This window comes from Sphaeramia orbicularis, chromosome 15 (genome assembly GCF_902148855.1).
Source record: "Sphaeramia orbicularis chromosome 15, fSphaOr1.1, whole genome shotgun sequence".
In the NCBI taxonomy this organism is placed as follows: Eukaryota; Metazoa; Chordata; class Actinopteri; order Kurtiformes; family Apogonidae; genus Sphaeramia; species Sphaeramia orbicularis.
Window position 1 is genome coordinate 52,439,897 of NC_043971.1, and position 23,486 is coordinate 52,463,382.

Consider the following 23,486-nt stretch of genomic DNA (forward strand, 5'->3'; position numbering starts at 1 on the left):
ATAACCTTGGTTCCACACTCCTGTTCTGCAGACACAGGGGGTTGAAGGAATTCCCAAACGTTGGGACACCTGGAGGAATTGAACCACCAACTTTCCAGGCTTGATCAACCTCCATTGCTGCAGAACTGCTTTCAGTTGTTAACCCATTTCTTGTTCGCCTTTTTGTATAATTCTGAAATGTACATTATTTTTCAGTTTTGTTTAACCTTAGCCTTTTTTTTTTTTTTTTTTTTTATTTACCTCTGGCAGTTCACCGCTTACCTTTGTACCATTTCAAGCTGTTCATTGGACTGGAACTGCTGGAATTTCGATACAAAACTGGAAAAATTGGGGTGTTCTAAAACTTTTGACCAGTAGTGTACATATATCAATTCAACAAAAATCTGCTAAATGATGTTTTTTTTCCTTAGGGGTAATGTGTTTCTGGTCACCAAGTCTGGTTCATCTTTAGAAATGGTGGAGTGGATAGAAGTTTAATTATCTTTTAATATGTACTTTAATGTCATTGTGTAAAAGTTAAAATAAGAATTAGTTCCCAAACTTTAGAAACGGGCTGTTGTTCCACATCCAGATTTATTTCTAATGAGTAAAATAGTAAGACTCTACTAAATGGACTTTTTTTTTGTTTGGATGCTTTAAATATGTTTTATTTCCATTTGAAGGAACAACAAATGTCTGTACAGAGTTCAAACATTTTACAATAGTCTGACTGTATCCACATTAAAAAAATACAGCATATAAAACATTTCAATAGCATTTACTTTTTAAACATCTTACATATGTTATATTTACACTGTGTTAAATAGGCCATTTGCAAAATTATGATTAAAAAATGAACTACTATTACCAGAATGGAGAAGCATTTGAACACAAAATATTAAGGTTTGTGTTCACTGATACACTGCTGAAACTCAGAACTGTCAAAATAACTATTATCTAATCATCTTTACATCCAGTGTCTGTCTGTTAATTTTAACTTATGTAGCTGAGTTTTAGCCAGAACATAACAGTAAAACAACAGCAGAAGCAAAAACAGACATCAACTTCACTGAAAGGTTTTAATGTTGGCAGTCTGTGGCCAAAAAAGGTCCAAACATCAGACATGTTGGTGTTATAAAGGTGTCATGGAATGGCGCATACCTGCTCTGAACCACAAAGAGATAATGGGGGGGGGGTCCTTAAGATCATGTGGATAAACCGCTGTTGCCTTTTCTACTACAACTAAGTTCCAGCTCAAGCTCAAAGCTGGTGGCTGATCTCAGACCAGTTCTCAGTGTTTGAAGATGCTGTGGAAAAACTACATCCATTTTGCAGTTGTTGATCCAACACACACCTACATGAAGGGAGGACCACCAAAGGCAACGATACCAACTGTGACCACGTTAAGGAAATGTCCACAAACCAGTCTGACTGATGCAAACAAAACCCTGAGATTAAAGAAATGCTCTGAAATCAGAGCAGCAGGATAATTACATAGCATTTATGATTAGCTACCATGAACTACATTATATTTGTCAAACATAACAGAGTTTGTAACATTAATATTCCACACTGAAGGGAGAAATTACAATAGAATTCCTTTGTTTGTCATTGTATACTGTAGCACCATGATGGTTGGAGGCATGTATAATGGCAGTGTGTGTGTGGACCATCACTGCTGTCCTGACACACATACTATAGAGGGTCTGCATGTGACGTCACCGCTAGCAGAAGTCACTGTGGTTCCACCCACTGAGTGGCAGAAAGTAGGAGAAAGAGGGACAGTGTTGGCTTCAATCCTGTCTGAACTGAAGAACAATACTGAATCAAAAATGGGGCAGAGCTGTTGTGAGACTGATTGTATTTTCAGGTTCTTAAAGTAGTGGGAGCTATCGTTTTACAGACAACGAAAGACAAAGAAAAGAGAAGGAGATGGATCCACAAATCCAGGAAACCAAACCTAGATCTGTGGATCCTGTCTGATCCATGATCAGATCTTTCCTGGTTTTTGTCTCATTTTGTGATTGTGAACCTTGTGCTCCTACATGATTAGTAAACTAACTGAAACTGAGGACAACCTAGTTTTACAAATACGGAGGAACTGGAGAATAAAGCTACGACGGAGTATTAGGACCACAGAAGAAAAGAAAAACACTGGTCACTACGAGTATAAAGTCAGAAAATATTGATATAAAACCCATAATTTAATGAGAATAAAGTCAAATACAAAAAGAATCACAATGTTATGAGAATAAAGTCAGTTATAAAAAAAACAACAACTCATAATTTAACAAAAATGTCTTTCATTTATGAGATTAAAGTCGTCATATTTCGATAATAAAACCATAATATTACAAGAATAATGTCACAATTTAAAAACAACTGGGAAAAATCTGCTCATTTCCCAGAATGCAGTGGTCCCTGCTGGTCCACAGCAGTAGTATCTGTGTTGGATAAAGGACTGGATCTGAACTAGACTCAGTAAATCTGCTCAGTCCCAGTAGATCCTGCATATATTCACTGGGGTCAGTCCACGGTCTACTGGAAATGACCTTTGGATCAGCTGGTTCTGGGCCCTAGTTTTGGAGCCTTTGGATCAGCTGGTTCTGGGCCCTAGTTTTGGAGCCTTTGGATCAGATGGTTCTGGGCCCTAGTTTTGGAGCCTTTGGATCAGCTGGTTCTGGTCCTAGTTTTGGACCCTGGTTGTCAGTCCTGATGAAACCATGTATATTAGTTTCAGGTCCAAATAGCGCTGACCCCCTCCCCCCTGGATCAGGTCTGGATCCTCCATTTGTGTCCACATGTCAGTGTTCATGGACCACTTGTTCTTTGGTAGCTCGTACAGATCCATGTCCAGTCCAACTGTCCTTCATTTCATTTCAGATTTCCCATGTTCCTTTGCTCTGGCTGTGTTTACTGCTATACTCTGTCATGTTGAGCAGGTTGGTTTAAGACACTCAGTCTGACTGAGAGGGGCGTGGCCTGGGGGGGGGTGGAGAGTGACGTATGTGCAGACCCTCTATTATATTTGAGTTATGTTTAGCTATGTTTGCTTGAGTAGCTTTTGCCATGCAACACCTCGCTAGCTAGTAGCACTGCATGACATTAGCAACATGTGCAATGCACAGTAACACTGGTCATGTGATATAATTGCATGGACCATGTATCTGTGTGAACAGGCATACGTGTGAATGCACGGCATTTGAAAATAACATTACTTTTCCTATATCTATGTCACAATAACAATGACATTTCAATTCCTTTAGTAAGCACTGGGAACAGGCCAAGTAGCCTGGTAACAATAGCTAATCTTAGCTCTACCTTTCCCCTCTACCATCATAAACGTGTACGGTGATTTAATGATGTGGCTCTGTTCTTAGGAACTCTAGGTACGCTAGGTACATGTTGGTGGATGAGGGCTTCACCAGACCAAGTGCAGGTCAAATTAACAATTGTCAGTCATCCATTGATTGTCCACATTAATCCATTATTACACAGTCCAGAGGAGGTTTCATTTGCTTATATTGTTAAAGCAGGAATCCTTAAATATGTAGTTAAAATAACATAAGACCAACAAAAGCAACACATTTTCACATTGAAGAAACAAAAGTTCAGTTTCTGTGACTTGAAAATCATTCAAAAAGAGTCATTTTTTTACTTTAATAAATAGATCAGTAAATTAGGGGACGGCCAGGAGGTAGAGCGGGTTGTCCAATAACCAAAGGGTTGGCAGTTCGAATCCCACTCTGTCCTTGTCATGTGCCGTTCTGTCCTTGGGCAAGACCCGTCACCCACCTTGCTTCCAGTGCCACTCACACTGGTGTATGAATGCGTATGAATGTTCGGTGGTGGTGGGAGGGGCCGTTGGGCGTGAACTGGCGGCCTTGCTTCCGTCAGTCTGCCCCAGGGCAGCTGTGACTACAAACATACTTTACCACCACCAGAGTGTGAATGTGTGAGTGAATGAATAATGGATCACTAATGTAAAGCGCTTTGGGTGCCTTGAAAAGCACTATAGAAATCTAATCCATTATTTGTTCATTATTTATTGAATTAACTCATTTTAGCTTTTACTGAATGTATGTGCACAAACAGATGAATGTACCAGACACTCTAATCATTGCACTTCTGTCCTAAATGTGCTCCATATTTGGGGTGGAACACATTAAAACTGTAACCTTTGTCAGTTCTGAGGTATATAATCCTATTTATTGAATAGTGTAAATTTTGAAATGCAGATTTGACATCAGATAACCTGACTCAGTTCAACTGTTGATACAAATGCCTTTGATTTCCCAACAGTGACACATAGTTGGAATGTTATGAAGCCACCTGTGATTTCAGCCCCCCCGAGCGCACACATATACACACACACACACACACAAAATATGGATTTACAAAACACATGCTGACCACACAACCTCACACGCTGGAATTAAACAGTCACTCCAAATGGTTCGACAAACCGTGGTTTGTGTTGGACCCAGACAGAAAAATGTTCATTTTGTCAAATATGGTGTGGACACCGTTCAGTAAAGTGACCAAAGGCAGAGTCATGGACAGTAGATCCTGGGTAAACATCAAATACAGGAGGACGTCGGAGGAATCGACACCACTGTGTTCAAACTCATGAAGGTGGACGTGGTGGTGGTTCAACGTCACATTTAGACGGCGTTCACCTTTAGACTCAGGTCTGTTCACTGTTCAGGTCAGGACACTTTGATGAGGCCACGTCAATGATTTCACTAGTGGTTGGACTTCCATTTGTTGTCTTCATATAAGAGGGCCTGAGGACAGAGAGGAGACACAAGACATACAAGAGACACGAAAGGAGAGAGGAGACACGAAAGGAGAGAGGAGACACAAGAGACACGAAAGGAGAGAGGAGACACAAGAGACACGAAAGGAGAGAGGAGACACATGAGACACGAAAGGAGAGAGGAGACACAAGAGACACGAAAGGAGAGAGGAGACACAAGAGACACGAAAGGAGAGAGGAGACACATGAGACATGAAAGGAAACACCAACACCAATGTGACCACAGTGTGTTTGAAACAGTGACATGATGAAGGGGAACTCAAACCACTGTCCTCCATTAACCCTCATATGTCTATGAACATGTGCACATCTGCTGCTCCTTCTCTCTGCTCCTCCTCTTCTCTAACCATCTCTCTGCTCCTCCTCCTCTTCTCTCACCTCCACTCTGCTCCTCCTCTTCTCTAACCTTCTCTCTGCTCCTCCTCCTTTCTGCTCCTCCTCTTCTCTAACCATCTCTGCTCCTCCTCTTCTCTAACCTCCTCTCTGCTCCTCCTCCTTTCTGCTCCTCCTCTTCTCTAACCTCCTCTCTGCTCCTCCTCCTTTCTGCTCCTCAGCTTCTCTAACCATCTCTGCTCCTCCTCCTCTCTAACCTTATCTCTCCTCCTCTTCTCCTCTATTCACACCCCAGTAAATCCATGTTACTGACTCTCCTTTTTCCCTGGAGACTCTGTGCTTTATGTCCTCTCAGGTTTTCCCTGGATCATCTCTGGACCTCCTGCTGTGTTCCTTCTTCTCTCCTGCCTTCATCGTCATCACTCACTAATCCATATAGTTGTGATACTGTTTATTATATAGTTGCATAGATGGTTGTGGTTTCTATTATTTGTGCTAACAGTTGCAGTAGTAGTATATCCACTGTTAATACTTGTACTTGTGGTAGTAGTATATCCACTGTTAATACTTGTACTTGTAGTAGTAGTATATCCACTGTTAATACTTGTACTTGTAGTAGTAGTATATCCACTGTTAATACTTGTACTTGTAGTAGTAGTATATCCACTGTTAATACTTGTACTTGTGGTAGTAGTATATCCACTGTTAATACTTGTATTTGTAGTAGTAGTATATCAACTGTTAATACTTGTACTTGTAGTAGTAGTATATCCACTGTTAATACTTGTACTTGTAGCAGTAGTAGTAACAGTTATGGACATGTGTTCTGGTTATTAGTAATTATTCTAGCACCAGCTGTTCTACTTTACCAGTTCTAGTTCAGTCTGCTGTTCATCCATGGGTCTCCCCCTATTTCCCCCTTCCCCTCTCTCTCTCTCTCTCTCTCCCTCTCCCTCTCTCTCTTTCACCCCAGCTGGTCCTGTCAGACGTCCATCCTCCAGGAGTCTGGGTCTGCTCCAGGTCTCTGCTGTTAAAGGTAGTTTTTCCTTCCACAAGTGTTTGCTCCTGGAGGATTCTGTTGGTTTTTGTAAACTGGCTCGAGAGTCTGGGTTCGAGCAGCTCTATGTGTAAAGTGTCATGAGACAACTTTTGTTATGATTTGGCATTATATAAATAAAATTTGATTGACTGATTGACTGACATGTTTGTCCATTTGGGAAAATTCTTCCTCCTTATCATCATTTGGTCTGTTAGTGCTTAAGGCACATTCTTTGTATCAAAGTCTTTCTCTTGACAAAGTTCAGAATTCTACTTTTAATTCATCTGATAGATCATCACAACGCTGTGAAAAAAAAATACATAAATTTAGGATATTCATCATTGACCTAAACTGAATTTGGGCAAAAAAAAAAAAAAACAACAAAAATCCCCCCCTGAAAAAATGGGGCTAAAACTAAGATGATACTGATTACTCATCTCAGGAGATTCAAGCACTCCAATGAAAACATTTATTAAAACACATGAAACATAACCACTTCAATGGCTTTAGACTTAGGTCTGGTGAAGTTTGGATGCTGAGGTGTGGTGTAGTCATGTGACCCATGTCATTAAATCAATCAAGTAAAATATTATTTATATAGCACCAAGTCATGACAAAAGTTATCTCATGACACTTTACACATAGAGCTGGTCAAAACCACACTCTCAAGAAAGAGAAACCAACAGAATCCTCCAGGAGTAAACACTTGTGACTGGTGACAGTGGAAGGAAAAAGTACCTTTAACAGCAGAAACCTGGAGCAGACCCAGACTGAGGAGGATGGACGACTGACAGGACCAGTTAGGGTTAGAGATAGAGGGTAAAGGAAGAGAAAAAAAAGAGAGAGAGAGACAGAGAGAATGGGGGAGAGGGGGAGAAGTAGGGGGAGACACACAGATGCACAACAAACTGAACTGGAACTGTTAAAAAGTTGACCAGCTGGTGTTAGTATAATTACCAATAACCAGAGCAAATGTCCAGAACTGTTAATATTACTACTACAAATACAAGTAGTAACAGTGGATCTACTACTACTGCAACTGTTAGCACATGGGTCAGGCAACCCATGCGTGGTGCACTCACCTTTGTCTCAAGGATTCGGGTTGTGGTCGGACTCAGCTCGTCCAGAGTCTCAATTGGACGTCCGTTCAGAGTCTCAGGCAGAAGGAGGCCGACACAGCCTGCAGACAGGCCGGTCAGACAGAAGATGGTGAACGGCATGGAGGAGTGGACGGCCCGCTGTACAACACACACACACACACACACACACACACACACACACACACACAGACCAACATGGAGAATCATCTTAGACCACAGGTGTCAAACATGCGGCCCGGGGGCCAAATCCAGCCCACAGGATGAATTTGTGAAATGCAAAAATTACACTAAAGATATTAACAGTGGTGTCAAAATCATTTTAATTCAGGTTCCACATACAAACACATACAGCCTAATTAGATTTCAAGTGGGTAAGACCAGAACAATATTATCATTTTAACCTATAAATAATGACAACCCCAAATTCTTTCTCTGTTTTTTTGGTGTAAAAAAGTAAAATTACATAAAAATGTTTACATTACCAAACTATACTTGTACAAAAAACACGAATAACCCAAACAAATATGAACAAACAGAAATGTCTCAAGAAAAGTAAATGCAATTGTACCAATATTTTGCCTGTTACTAAATGTTTTGTGTGATTGTGATGCACATGTGTAAATGATAAACCGAGGCAGAATATTGTTAAAATTGCACTTGTTTTTCTTAAGACAATTCAAGTTGTTCATGTTATTCAGATTTTTAAGGAAACTTTGCAGATCTAAACCTGATTATAATATAATTTTACTTTTTTCATCGTTGTTATTTTACTGGTCCGGCCCACTTGAGATCAAATTGGGCTGAATATGGCCCCTGATGAGTTTGACAGCCCTGTCTTAGACAATCGGTGTCTGCATTCATATCACTAATACAACATCCAAACACACAGAGCAGTAAAACCACATGCCTCTGATGTGACCAGTGTAGAAATGACCTTTGGTCCAATAATTACAGATTATTAACGTAAATATACTTATTTTACAGAAATATTTGAACATGATTTCAGTGTCTCTAGTAGCTGGGTTTGGGTTTAGGTCTTGGAGAGGGGGGACCCGGGTTTGCGTATCTGAGGGTGTGAGTGTAGGGGGGGATTCAGAGAACATAAAACTCCAATCTACATTCTCACAGGCCTTTACAGTATATCTAAATCAGTCTAATTTAACTAGACAAATCCAAACTGTTCAAGGAGTTTCTTCAAAACGCTGCTGCATTTGTCGTTTTCTATTATCCGTACATTTTTCTGCTGTGTGGGGCAGAAATACCACAAAGGTCCACTAGGGGTCACCACAGGAATGGGCTTAATTTTGCTCTATTCCATGCGTTTATGGTCATGCCTTAGAGAATAACAGCCTTAAATACCTTTAAATACACCGATTGTGCTCCTTTAATACATTTATTATTTGAACTTGTATAAATAAGTGAGTGAAATGCTGTTTATGAGCTACAGTCCTCAGGTGTCCAGTTAAACAGACAGTTACAGAAGATTGGAGATTCCTGAACCATCTATTTGGAGGCAGTGGTTTGTGATTTGACCGTTGTCATGTCAATGAATTGAGTCGCCTCCTCTTCACTCTATACACACGACTGCACTCCGACCCATCTCTCAAACACCATCACAAAGTTTGCGGATGACACCACCGTGGTCAGGCTCATCTCAGGGGAGGATGAGTCTGACTGCAGAGATGAGGTCAACAGACTGACAGGGTGTTCAGTGAACAACAGGGCTGTGTATTGGCAAGAATATGGCGATACGATACAAATTACAATACTAGGATCATGATACGATATATCATGATATTGTTAAAAAGGCAATTTTTTGTTTGTTTCTTTTTTTAAAATGATTATTTCCTTGAAGAATTGAATTACACCAGAAACATGCACAAATACTAAACACATTTTTATTTGACCACAACAGGATCTAATGCTATATCACAAAATTTTCCTGTGTTAAAACTTAAATTATGTTTTACAGATATTACAGTTTAAGATCCTGTTCAAATGTTCATATTCTATTAGTTCAGAACTAACATCAGAACAGTATTTTTGTGCAATCCCAACAAAGGAACTAACAATATTTAATAAAAGAGTCTTAAATAAAAATAAATAACAAATAAACAAAAAAGCAAAACAAAAAAAGCAAAAATGAACTTCCACAATATCTGCATTTGAAGAAATACCTAAAAATAGGACCAATGGCCCTGTAGCTTACCGGCCAAATTAAAAGCTTTGGGAAATGTATCCAGATGCCATTTATTATCACCCAGTTATGTGTATTTATTTTATTACAGAAATAGCCCATGTTTTGGCCATATTCCAATAAAGATCGTAAAAAAATTCAAATTCCAACTTGATATCATTGATACTGATTTATTAGATCAATCCACTTCACTTATAATGGGAAAATTTTTCAAAGTTGCACCAAATCCAGAATCAGATCTGGATCCAAATAATTTCACTAACTTTTGTTGACATCATCATAAAGAAGCTGTATACCAAGTTTGAAGTCAATTGGAATTGTAGTTTCGGAGAAGAAGACGATTGAAATTTTTGTAACGGACGACAGACGACGACAGACGACGACAGACGATGCCGATGGACGCCGCATGACGACAATAGCTTACGGCCTGTTGGCCGGTAAGCTAAAAATATCGATTCAGTACTTTTTAATATTGATACAGTACTGTGAAATGAAATATTGCGATATATTGCAGAACTGATATTTTCTTACAGCCCTACTCAGCAGAGCCACCAAGATTATCACAGACTCCTCTCAGCCCAGTAACCACATGTTTGAAGTGTTGCCCTCAGGCCGGTACTACAGGTCACATAAACCCAGACAAACAGACTGAGGGAGAGCTTCTTCCCAAAGCTATCACCACAATAAACAACCAAACAAAACATCAATAGAACACCTGCATGGACACTGGTGTCCACTGCAAAAACCTCACCATACCCTAGAACATGTGCAGTATCTGTCTAATGTTTACAGCCTTCTATATTATTTATCCTTTCACTATTTTTGTCCTACAGTATTTAAATTCCCATGTCATTTGCAGTTTTCCAATTCCATTTGCACTACTGTCAAACTATTTGCACTACTAAATTCTATATATCTTTTTTACAAACATTCCTAGTTACACCTCTATCTTTTATTTTCCCTAATGTAAATAAGTGTGCCTTCTACTGTCTTTTGTTATGCCTTGTAAGTTCCTGCACTAAGTTGGAGAGCTCTACCTCAATTTCGTTGTACTTGTACAATAACAATAGAGAGATTCTGATTCTGATGAGTGATTAGTAAGAGAAAGTACGAGCCATATTCTCTGCATAATTAGTGGATGGAGGAACGGGACTGTTTCTGAAGTACCGTACTTTCCAGGCTATAAGCCGCACCCACCAAATTTTAAAAGAAAAAAATATTTGTACATATATAGGCTACACCTGACTATAAGCCGCAGGTGTCCACGTTGTGACATGAGATATTTACACAGAAAGATGGTAAACAGAAAGATTATTTAAATATTTATTTCTATCCCTTAACTGCTTTTTTCCAAACAGTGCCTGTAACACGGCAGTAAAACAGCATTAACACGGCTGGGTCAAAAACCCAGAACAGTCATTGATCTCTGTCTTCATCTTCCTTCTGCTCATTAAACCACTGCAGTCGTCTTCTTCAGTGTCAGAGTTGAACAGCCTCAGAAAGGCTCCATCACACACCTTCTACACCTTTTTTTCAAAAAAGTTTCACACGTCATGGCATCTGACTTGTTACAGATTGTAAACATGTCTCTAAGCTCAGGAGTCTTCCCACAGACCCTGAAAACAGCTGTTATTAAGCCGCTCCTACAAAAGAACAATCTAGAAAAGACCTCAATGAACAACTACAGGCCCATATCAAATCTTCCTTTTTTAGGTAAAATCATTGGAAAGGCTGTGTCCCAACAGCTAAATTACTTCTTAACAGTCAACAGCTGCTTTAATGTCTTTCAGTCAGGTTTTAGACCACATCACAGCACTGACACAGCTCTGCTCAAAGTATTTAATGACATTCGCTTAAACACAGATCATGGCAGATCTTCAGTTTTAGTGTTACTGGACCTCAGTGCTGCATTCGACACAGTCGACCATGACATATTACTTGATCGACTGGAAAATTGGGTGGGACCATCTGGCACAGTTCTTGACTGGTTTGCATCCTACTTAAAGGGCAGGGATTATTTTGTGTCAATAGGTAACTTTAAATCTGAGCAGACCAAAATTACATGTGGAGTCCCCCAAGGCTCCATCCTGGGGCCCCTTCTGTTCAACATCTACATGCTTCCACTTGCTCAGATCATAGAAAAAAACAAAATAGATTACCATAACTATGCAGATGACACACAGCTCTACATTTCAATGTCCCCAGGTGACCATAGCCCCATACAAGCACTGGGTAAACGCATGGAGCAAATATCTGAATGGATGGGCCATAATTTTCTTCAGTTAAACAGAGAAAAAACTGAGGTAGTCATTGTTGGACCCAAGGAGGAGCGTCTTAAAATCAGCATGCAGCTCCAGTCACTTCAGTTAAAAACCTCAGACCAGGCCAGGAATTTGGGTGTTGTCATGGATTCAGACCTGAATTTTAAAAACCACATACAAACAATTACAAAGTCAGCTTACTATCACCTCAAGAACATTTCTAGGATTAAAGGACTGATGTCGCAGCAGGACCTGGAAAAACTTGTCCATGTATTTATCTTTAGTCGAGTTGACTACTGTAACAGTATCTTCTCTGGTCTGCCTAAAAAGTCTATCCGACGACTGCAGCTGATCCAGAATGCTGCTGCTCCAGTCCTCACTAAGACCAAGAGAGTGGACCACATCAGTCCAGTTCTGAGGTCTCTACACTGGCTCCCTGTCTCTCAGAGAAAAGACTTTAAAATTATCTTGCTAGCATATAAAGCACTGAATGGTTTAGGCCCAAAATACATCAGAGACCTTCTAGTCCAGTATGAACCATCCAGACCGCTCAGGTCATCTGGTGCAGGTCTGCTCTGTGCTCCCAAAGTCAGAACTAAACATGGAGAATCAGTGTTCAGTTTCTATGCTCCATATACAGTACAGGCCAAAAGTTTGGACACACCTTCTCATTCTTTGCATTTTCTTTATTTTCATGACTATTTACATTGTAGATTCTCACTGAAGGCATCAAAACTATGAATGAACACATGTGGAATTATGTACTTAACAAAAAAGTGTGAAATAACTGAAAACATCTCTTATATTCTAGTTTCTTCAAAGTAGCCACCCTTAGCTCTGATGACTGTTTTGCACACTCTTGGCATTCTCTTGATGAGCTTCAAGAGATAGTCACCTGAAATGGTTTCCTAACAGTCTTGAAGAAGTTCCCACAGATGCTTAGCACTTGTTGGTCCTTTTGCCTTCACTCTGCGGTCCAGCTCACCCCAAACCATCTCGATCGGGTTCAGGTCCGGTGACTGTGGAGGCCAGGTCATCTGGCGCAGCACTCCATCACTCTCCTTCTTGGTCAAATATCCCTCACACAGCCTGGAGGTGTGTTTGGGGTCATTGTCCTGTTGAAACATAAATGATGGTCCAACTAAACGCAAACCGGATGGAATGGCATGTCACTTCAGGATGCTGTGGTAGCCATGCTGATTCAGGTTGCCTTCAATCTTGAATAAATCCCCAACAGCGTCACCAGCAAAGCACCCCCACACCATCACACCTCCCCCTCCATGCTTCATGGTGGGAACCAGGCATGTAGCATCCATCCGTTCACCTTTTCTGCATCGCAAAAAGACATGGCGGTTGGATCCAAAGATCTGAAATTTGGACTCATCAGACCAAAGCACAGATTTCCACTGGTCTAATGTCCATTCCTTGGGTTTCTTGGCCCAAATAAATCTCTTCTGTTTGTTGCCTCTCCTGAGCAGTGGTTTCCTAGCAGCTGTTTGACCATGAAGGCCTGATTCACGCAGTCTCCTCTTAACAGTTGTTGTAGAGATGTGTCTGCTGCTAGAGCTCTGTGTGGTATTCATCTGGTCTTTAATCTGAGCTGCTGTTAATTTGCGATTTCTGAGGCTGGTGACTCAGATGAACTTATCTGCAGCATCTGACTCTTGGTCTTCCTTTCCTGGGGCGGTCCTCATGTGAGCCAGTTTCGTTGGAGCGCTTGATGGTTTTTGCGACTGCACTTGGGGACACATTCAAAGTTTTTGAAATTTTCTAGACTGACTGACCTTCATTTCTTAAAGTAATGATGGCCACTCGTTTGTCTTTACTTAGCTGATTGGTTCTCGCCATAATATGCATTCTAACAGTTGTCCAATAGGGCTGTCAGCTGTGCATCAACCTGACTTCAGCACAACACAACTGATGGTCCCAACCCCATCAATAAGGCAAGAAATTCCACTAAGTAACCCTGACAAGGCACAGCTATGAAGTGGAAACCATTTCAGGTGACTACCTCTGGAAGCTCATCAAGAGAATGCCAAGGGTGTGCAAGGCAGTCATCAGAGCTAAGGGTGGCTACTTTGAAGAAACTAGAATATAAGAGATGTTTTCAGTTATTTCACACTTTTTTGTTAAGTACATAATTCCACGTGTTCATTCATAGTTTTGATGCCTTCAGTGAGAATCTACAATGTAAATAGTCATGAAAATAAAGAAAATGCAAAGAATGAGAAGGTGTGTCCAAAGTTTTGGCCTGTACTGTATCTGGAACAAACTACCAGAAAATATCAGGTCTGCTGAGAGTCTGAGTTCTTTTAAGTCAAGGTTAAAGACTCACCTGTTCACTGCTGCCTTTGACTAAAAGGCTTTTGACTTTTTAAATTTTATATTCTCTTTAGAAACTCTGCACTGCAACTCTTACTTTAATGTGTGTGTGTTTTTATTTTTTTTGGGATTTTATGTGTTGTTTTCTTACTTGCTGTTTTTAATCACCTTTTACATGTTTCTTTTATGTTTTAAATGTGTTTCTTTTTCTTTCAATGTCCTGTGTGAAGCACCTTGAATTGCCTTGTTACTGAAATGTGCTATACAAACAAACTTGCCTTGCCTTCTACGTCTCTCTTCCTTTGTCACTTCCGTGCTGCAGCTCTATTTCCTTCTTTACAGACACATCGATTGGTTTTAACTTCAAAGCTGCATCATATGCATTTCTTTGTGTTTTCCATGATGAGGGTTTGTGTATGACACGCAAAATGATTGTTAAAAGTTCAACTTAAAACTTCTCCTCTTCATCACCTCTTCCACCTGTCTGTCTCGCTTTTGCACTTCCTGCTAGAGCGCCCCCTGGAGGCTGTTAGCCTATAAAAATCTATACTCGAGCCGCATCATTGTATAGGCCGCAGGGTTCAAAACGTGAGAAAAAAGTAGCGGCTTATAGTCCGGAAAGTACGGTACTGTTTTGAAACCTGTAGTCTGCGATCTGCCCATAGTCACTGTGGCTTTTTGGAGCTAGAAGTGACCAAAGTTGGTCAAAAACAGCAGAACTACCAGAGTGTGAAGGATCAGAACCATCTGAAACAGGCTGAGTTAATGATAAACCAGAGATTATTGAGTGGAAAACTGAAAAAACCCCTTACCAAATAACAACACAGTCATAGCATTTACTCTAGCGACCTCTAGGTGTCACTGTCTCCACCTTTTCCATTCCCATAGGCTTAGCTGAGGTAGAAAGGTTTATTTTAACTCTGTTGAAGGATTTCTGTCATACTGATCCTACAATCTGTTCCCATGTGTGTTGAGATAAAGTCACCCCTCATGGACAAATGTGAAAGTCAATTAAAAAGAACACAGTCCTGTTAGGAAAAAGAAGACAGAGGACAGTCTGTCAAACTAAACAGATGAATTCAAAGTAAGTACACCTTAATAGGTTCACTAGAAAAGAACGAGGCACGATTCAGGCTCAAAGGAACAGGATTAAAGCTGAAAAGGCCATTAAAGAGGGAACACGTGAAACAAACACCGACTAAAGCTCAACATATGGAGCCTGAAGCCTCATTCTTCACACTGTAAACTGTTGTTGGCCTGAAAAACCCAGCAACCAGTTGTTTAATTAAAGTAAATGTCCATAGTGTTAAACCATTTCCAAGACTAGAGGTCTTCTTCTTAGTTCTAAAGACAATTAGACCTGTTTTTGGTGGAAACACGCCTGTCTTCTAACTGCTTTCTTCTGGAAATCTACCCTGTTTAGTTTCTTCCTGAATATTTTAGTTTGTTTTTAATTTTTTAACAGCCCCATGTGGCTTCATCGTAGACATTAATGCTCTGTCCACACTCATTTGCACACCGTACTATGTTCTCTGTCTTTGGGCCTCTGATCCACACATAAGAAATGTTCTGGGTCAATACAACGAAGAGTTTTGGAAGCGCCTTCCCAAGTGAAGGCTTTTAAAAGCTCCAGCTAGGTTTTGTCCATCTGCAAAACAACATTACAAAACAATGGCATTGCACCCCAGTTTGTGCACACCTGTTGTTTTGTGTATTTAACCTTCACTTAAAACAGTGAACACAGGTAATATGGGTGTAGAAGTCCGAACAGGACCTGCAGCACCAACACATTTAGAGATGGACACACATATAGGGGTGTGCATTGGCAAGAATCTGGCAATACGATACAAATCACAGTGATACATTATGATACATCAGGATACTGTTAACAAGGTGATATTTTTTTTGTTCCTCCTGTTTCTTTTTTACTTCCTGTAAAAATTCAAAATACACCAGAAATATGCACAAATACTAAACAAATTGTTATTTGATCAGAACAGGATCTAATGTTATATGACAAAACTTTCCTCTGTAAAAACTTAAATTATGTTTCAGAGACATTACAGTTTAAGATCCTGCTCAAATGTTCGTATTCTATTAGTTGTGAATAGAATGCATAGTGGACAGTTCCTGAATCATCCAATAATCAAAACATTATTTTTGTGCCATTCCAACAAAGGAACTAACATCTGTCGCTCAGTAAAACGTGCTTTTAAGATGCTTGAAATAAGCATTACTCAACAAAACAGTGTTAAATAATAATAAAGTATCAACAAAAAAGAAAAATAAAAAACAAAACTGAACCCTCGCCATATCTGCATTTGAATAAATACCTAAAAATATCAATACAGTAGCTTTTAATATCGATACAGAATCGTGAAATGAAATATAGCAGGACCAATATTTTCTTACCCCCCCTACACATGTACTGGTGTTATAGTGATACCTACATAACCCAAAGAATACCAGCCAAAGACCTGAACCAACACTTTAACCTCCTAAGACACAGCTATGGGTTTTCTGTCCATATTTGTGGACAAGAGTTTCACAACTTTATACAAAAAAAAAAAACAAAACAAGAAAATAAAACTGTCCACCACAAAGGACATTCCATAAAAATTTTAAAAACTGCAACTGAAAAAACTGTTGCATCATGATGTTTCCAATATAGGCACTTATTTAATAAAAAACCAAAAAAAGCTGGTACTTTGCTGACATTTCCTGGGTCTTGGGAGGTTAAAGTTCACCTTCACTATATTTATAACAGACTTTGCTGATGGATCTAATATTACCTGAAGGTCCACAGGTTAAAGTCTAACACAGAGGATGTTTTATCTGAGCCTTTGTTTTGGTTTAATGTTGTTTTTGTGTTCATTGTGTGGATAGAGGTAAGAGATATTTCATTAAATGGTACCTGTTTAAAAAAAACAGGGACAGCTGCTGTTAATGGCTGACTGATGGACTTCACAGGCTGAGTGAACTGTCCAGGATGGAAGAATCTATCACTGGAAACCGGGTGGAGGTGTGGACGAAGGCACTTAGCGCCAGGTAATGGCCTGTGTTACCACATTAACCCTGCGTTAGTCCCCTGGGGTGTTTTGTCACCCTAATTTTGCTTAAGTCAGTGTTTTTCAACCTTGGGGTCGGGACCCCACGTGGGGTCGCCTGGAATTCAAATGGGGTCACCTGAAATTTCTAGCAATCAATAAAAAAATAAAAATAAAAATGTACTAATAAAAATATGGTGAGTTAAGAGAGACAATCACAATCATAAACTGAAACTGAAGCACTGTGGTTCTGTTTATCTTTCAAATGTTCATTGTGATCAGTTTCAGATGCTGCAGCTCTTTCATAATTCATAGTTTGAGTTCTTGTTTGTTCAGTATTAATTGTCAGCCTTGTAAATCGAAGCTGGACTGACTGTACATATCCTGACCAAGGAAACAAATTCTCACTTTGTGCATTACACATTATACAGTCTAAATGTCGTCTAAAAATTAATGTTTATTTGCAACATAGTATAGCAAACTATTACATGATCAAAAACAAATTAATTTTAGCAAAAAAAATGTCTCCATTTTGGATGTCTGGGGTCGCCAGAAATTAGTGATGTTAAATTGGGGTCACAAGCCAAAAAAGGTTGGGAACCACTGGCTTAAGTGCTCATAATTTCTAGTTAGCAACTTATTTCTTTTTCTCCCTCCTAGTACTCTTCTAACTCAACAAGAGTGGATCACATGTAGGGTGGCGCAGTTGTGGCTCAATTGTCCTTGGATGTAGATGTTGCTTTGGCCTTCTGGGGTGTTCAGTCACCCCACCAGACTAACACAGGTATTTTTTATGATTTATATATAATTACATACAATTCATATGTAGATATAATTACATATTATGTATCGGTAGCCTACTCTGTAATAGAAATATGGAATAAAATGCTACTTGTGGGTAGTTGGTTGAAGCACACTATTATTATTGTTATTATTATTATTATTATTATTTATTGTATTATGTCTTATCAATATCAATGAGCTAAAAGCAATTCAAATTATTCAACAGGGATTGTAGATATATTCTGAACTAGCAGTATGACTACATTTTACATGAAAATAACACCATGAACATTTTTGTACCGGGGCGTGTAAATACCCCAGGGGATAACTCATGTTTGGAATCCCCAGCAGACTAACGCAGGGTTAAACACTTAGTACATCAATTTGGGTTAATACTCTCCAGAACTAAGATCAAAATCCTTTAAATGGAGAGCTGGTCTTTGAAGGGTTTACCAACAATCACACACAACTAAGAAAATCCATCTTCAGGCCAAGAAAACCATGTTGGTATGGACATAAGGCTCATCTGCTAGAAGTACAATGATGACTTTGACTTGTTGAACTCATTCATCGGCCATAGCAGGGTTTGATGTTGTCTGGATGCATGAATATAATTGAGTTCATTAGACACGTGTCTGAGTCTGTGGGACTCACTCGTCTTTTCATTTGTTTCCTGGGTCCTGCTCAGGTGTCCTTGTACTTGAGTTCGCCTGCTGATCACAGGTCAAATCTACCTGAACACTGTAAGTGGATTAAATAAATCCCACAAACGATCTCAAGTCAACCACGTTCAAGTTGATGTTTAGTCTCGTGCCAACAACAACTCTCGAATGAGACAGACAAGTCAAAGTACTGATGCTACTCCATATGGACTAAGACCACGTATAGCAGTGTTTTTCCACCTTGGGGTTGGGACCCCATGTGGGGTCACCTGGAATTCAAATGGGGTCGCCTGAAATTTCTAGTAACTAATAAAAATAGGAAAAAAACTTACTAATAAAAATTATATGGTGAGTTGAGAGAGACAATCCCAACACATAAAAGACATGACAAACTGTGAGTGTGAAACTGCAGCACTGTGGTTCTGTTTCTGTGTCAAATGTTCATTGTGGTCGGTTTCAGATGCTGCAGCTCTTTCATAATTCATAGTTTGAGTTCTTGTTTGTTCAGTATTAATTGTCAGCCTTGTAAATCCAAGATGGACTGACTGTACATATCCTGACCGAGGAAAATAAAATTCTCCCTTTGTGCAGTAATCTACACCTGGCTTTTCTGCCGCCGTCCATAATAATATACATTATATAGACTAAATGTCCTCTGAAATTAACATTTATTTGCAACATAGTATAGCAAACTATTACATGACCAAAAACAAATTAATTTTAGCAAAAAATGTCTCAGTATTTAATGTCTGGGGTCACCAGAAAATTGTGATGTTAAAATGGGGTAGCGAGCAAAAAAAAAGGTTGGGAACCACTGACGTATAGAGATGATGATAATAATAATAATCTGTGGTCTGTTCAACCCTTTGGCCCTTTTTCAGTTTTTCTTCCATGTTTGGACATTGTCTTTGGTTCAAGTCTGGATGTTACATTCCTTTCTTTTTGAGTGTTTTGTTTTCCTGCATGGACATTGTGGTGTCTGACTGATGACTAATGTTAGCCTAGGGACTACAGATGGAAATTAGCACTGTTGCTACAATCTGGCATATTTACAGCTGCAGTGGTTGTCAAGGTTCTAATAGTTTTGGATTTTTCATTATAGTTTAGTTTTATTTAGTTTTAACTTTTTTTCTCTAATTCAGTTAGTTTTAATTCATTTTTAGAGCAGGTTTGCTAGTCTTTATTAGTTTTTATTTTCTAAATGCTTAGTTCTAGTTTAGTTTTAGTTTTTTTAAAATATTTTTTATCTTCTGCTCCGTCGAATTCAAATAAATCCCAGACAGGACTCTGCTGCTTTCTCCCAACTTTAGTCTCCATGTTTCCAAATAGAGCGGGGATGAGAAGACAACTATAAACCACAAGTCACGAGAAGTGACGAACCGTTACATATCATATGGCGCCGCTAGCTAAAATTGTTTGAGGGAAATAAATCAATTTTGTATTAATCCGACACTGACAAAGATGAAAATAAAGGGAATTTTATCCATAATTTTTTAAGTTTTAGTTAGTTTTGTAAGTACACAATATAATTTCAGTTAGTTATCGTTTTTTTCTTTTAATTATAGTTTGTATTTATTTCACTTAATGAAAATGTTTTTACAATTCTAGTTTTCGTCATTGTTAGTTTTTGTTAACAATAATAACCTTGGTTGTTGTAGATGTTCATTAATATGCACTGTCCCCAATAAATAAATAAATAAATAAATAAATAATCGTATATGGTGAATAGTGTTATATATTTATGCCTGTATTGTCTTCAACTTGAACTTGTTTTATTGTGTTCTTCATATGCTGTTATTGCAGTAGTCGACAGATGTTTTTAGCTCAAAATGCAAAATATAGATTTTTGCCTCCTTAAAAGCCAAATTTAAGAAATTAAATCATGAATTACATTTTTTTTTACATCATGTTTGTCTTGTATTTTGTTCATACAATTTTGTTGTTTTTAATCTTCCTGCATCTTTTATCAAATCAACTTTCACGTCATTTTTGTCCTTATGACACCACTGAGGCCTCTCTACATTTCACATGGTTTAACACTTTCAGTGCCATGGGCCGATTAAATCGGCTTTACGAAAACAACCTGTAAAGTGCCACGGGCCGATCAGATCGGCTTTGGAGAACACGCCACATTTGTGTACAAACAAACCATCCACCCCCATTTCTTTCTCACATTTCGATGACGTTCTTTCTGTGTCCCCCTTTTGAGACCAAGCAGACGGGAATTTGAGGTCATGCGACCGAATAATATTTTTATATCTTTTTAATGTTTCTTATTCTCCGGTGTTTCATCAGAGGGAGCCCTCCATGCCGGGGGGCGGCTGTGGACTCCGGGGGCTGTGGCGCCTTCTCTCACTGGGGTCCGCTCCTTTCTGGTGGGTGGGGGTCCCAGTTGGCCCTCTCCCATTAGTTGGGATGCGGGGCTGTGTTGCTGGTGCCTGGTCGCCGGGGTCGGCGGCTGCCTCCTGGTGCGGATGGCTCCCTGAGACAGCGCCTCCTAAATTGATGTTTTACTTTTACTTGTACATTTTTGTTCTGGTCTACCCGTGCTCAGTCAGTCTTCTTAAGTATGTGTGAGCTTGTGGGTTTGCATGTATGTGTGTGTGTGTGTGTGTGTGTGTGTGTGTGTGTGTGTGTGTGTGTGTGTGTGTGTGTGTGTGCGTGTGCGGGTGAGTGGGTGGGTGTGGGTGGGGGGCAGTACTGATTTTTAAACTGATATGTAAAGCACTTTGTGCTACAGTTTTTAATGTATGAAAAGTGCTATATAAATAAAGATTATTATTATTATTATTATTATTATAAATTATGCAAATTACGATCAATAATGAATCGGCTGCGTCCGGTGCGTTTTGAATCTAATCAGCAATCGGTCGAATGTTACCGAGCGGTTTCCTGCAGGATTCTTCAAATATTATAAAAACGACGCGAAATACTGAAAAACGGCCAAATTCTGTGGCACTTTTAAGGCTTATTAGCCCCTTAACTGTCTGGCACTTAAAGAGTTAACTGAGTTCAACATTTAGACATTCTCTTGTTCTATTTAAATTGAGGAAATTCATTCATATACATATTGTCATGATGTAACAAATTAGCATGGTGATGTTCTGACCACATACGGCCTTTAAGTGTATTTTAATGATGCTGCTGCCTTCTTCATGCTGTAGTTGTGGCTTATTTTAATATTCACTCCAAATACTCCCAACACAGTCCAGTTTAGAGACTGAATGTGAGGAAGTAAAAGGTTTCAACGTTTAACAGACTCAGGATCTCATTGTCTTGGAATATGTTGAAATAAAATCACCTCTATGGACATATGGACATTTATATGTGTCCAGACTTGTATCCCATTTGTAGTTTAGTATTGAGTTTGAAATGGTTTTATACCAGTGAATCGTGTTCAGTGACAATCATCCACTCTGAGCTTACAGTCTATTTTTTCAAGGTGGTATTAAATAATGAAGTGGCTACTGACACAGTACTGTGGCACAAAATATCAGTTTGTCTGTTACCACAGAGCCAATCAGCACCCTCATTATATCATGTCTGGACTGGCAACTTACACCCTAAAAAGTACCAAGGCCATCATATAGCATATAAGTCGACTTAAGACACACTGGATATTTTACTCACTCTGTAACGTATCGGACCGCAACACGGAAGACCTGGGTTTGATTACCGGTCGGAGTAGCATTTCTTTTTTTCTTTCAAAAGATTTTCAAAGGGGGGGGCACAGCACCAGTAGGTAAATCCAACATTTATATAAATCAGCCGCTGGGACAACATTCAGAGTGCAGAATTCCACAGGATCACAGCACAGAACTAAGACGTCACACAGCACAAAATCGCATCTATCTATATCTATATAACATGTAGCTCCACCCACCTTCTCCAGCCTCCAGAGCAAAGAACATCATAAAACATGCAGAGCATTTAGAACAATAATTCCTATTTTATATTGTATACTATCACTAATTTGTCATTTCTGCCATATATCACCACGGTACTGTGGTAACAGGAGGATAATGTGCGAAAGTGTTCTATCTGCACTCTTCTCTTTTACTTTATTTTAATTGCTAATCATTCATGTTTTATTGATGTTTTAATTGTAATTGTGTGTTTTTAACCTGTCACTTTTCCATTTTTGTAAAGCACTGTGAATTACCCTGTGTATGAAATGTGCTATACAAATAAATCTGCCTTGCCTTGCCTTGGCTAATGAGTAAAAAAATAAATAAATAAAAAAAACAAGAGGTGAATGAGTTCATGTAACAGTATCCCTGATTGGCTGTAGTACAAATGATAACATTTGATTGGTCTGTCGCAACAGACAAACTGATATTTTGTGCCACAGTACTGTGGCAGTAGCCATTGCCATTAAATTAGTAGGTATTAATTGATGGACCCATTACCACAGCATTACAATGTCTTCTATTGGTTCATCATATTCTTTCCACATGTTTGTATGTTATCCACAAAAATCATCTGGACAGCCTGAAACCACACACACTTTGGTCCAGCTATGACCAGCTCAGAGGCAAAATGAACAAACTAAAGTTACTACAAACTCTTATCGCTTCAACAGTTCTGAATGAACCTTTGCAAAAGAGAAACAAGTGTCAAAGTTATTTACTGGGAATTCCCTGTGGCTGCTGAGTCACAGAGTGAAACTAAGACACAGAGCTTCTATTTGTTTGTGTTGTTACACCAATATCGTATGAACAAGTGAAAAACTACACAGAGCTTACTAATACCCCCGCCCAGTCGCACAACCCTTTGCCCCTCCTGCTCACTGACACCCCGCCTACCCAGGGATTCATTTAGAATTGTAAATTAAAGATAACTGTAAACAAGACTGAACTAAATAACTGTCCTTTTTGGGTAGTTCAGTCAAACCAAGACAAACATGATCCTGGCCAAGTCTTAACTTTCAATGTTTTCAAAAAT

General features: G+C 39.2%; 1 protein-coding gene across 2 annotated transcripts in view; it reads right to left on the reverse strand.

Moving 5' to 3' along the window:
• Positions 1-3,479: 3,479 nt before the first annotated feature.
• Positions 3,480-23,486, reverse strand: part of slc22a15 (solute carrier family 22 member 15) — a 41,801-nt gene continuing 21,794 nt past the window's right edge. For both annotated transcript variants that reach the window (XM_030155394.1, XM_030155395.1), the window contains exons 12-13: positions 7,253-7,408; positions 3,480-4,766 (exon numbers count right to left, since the gene is read on the reverse strand). In XM_030155394.1, coding sequence (XP_030011254.1) covers positions 4,725-4,766; positions 7,253-7,408 — 198 coding nt within the window. In that variant the 3' untranslated portion in view covers positions 3,480-4,724. The remainder of the gene's footprint in view (positions 4,767-7,252; positions 7,409-23,486) is intronic.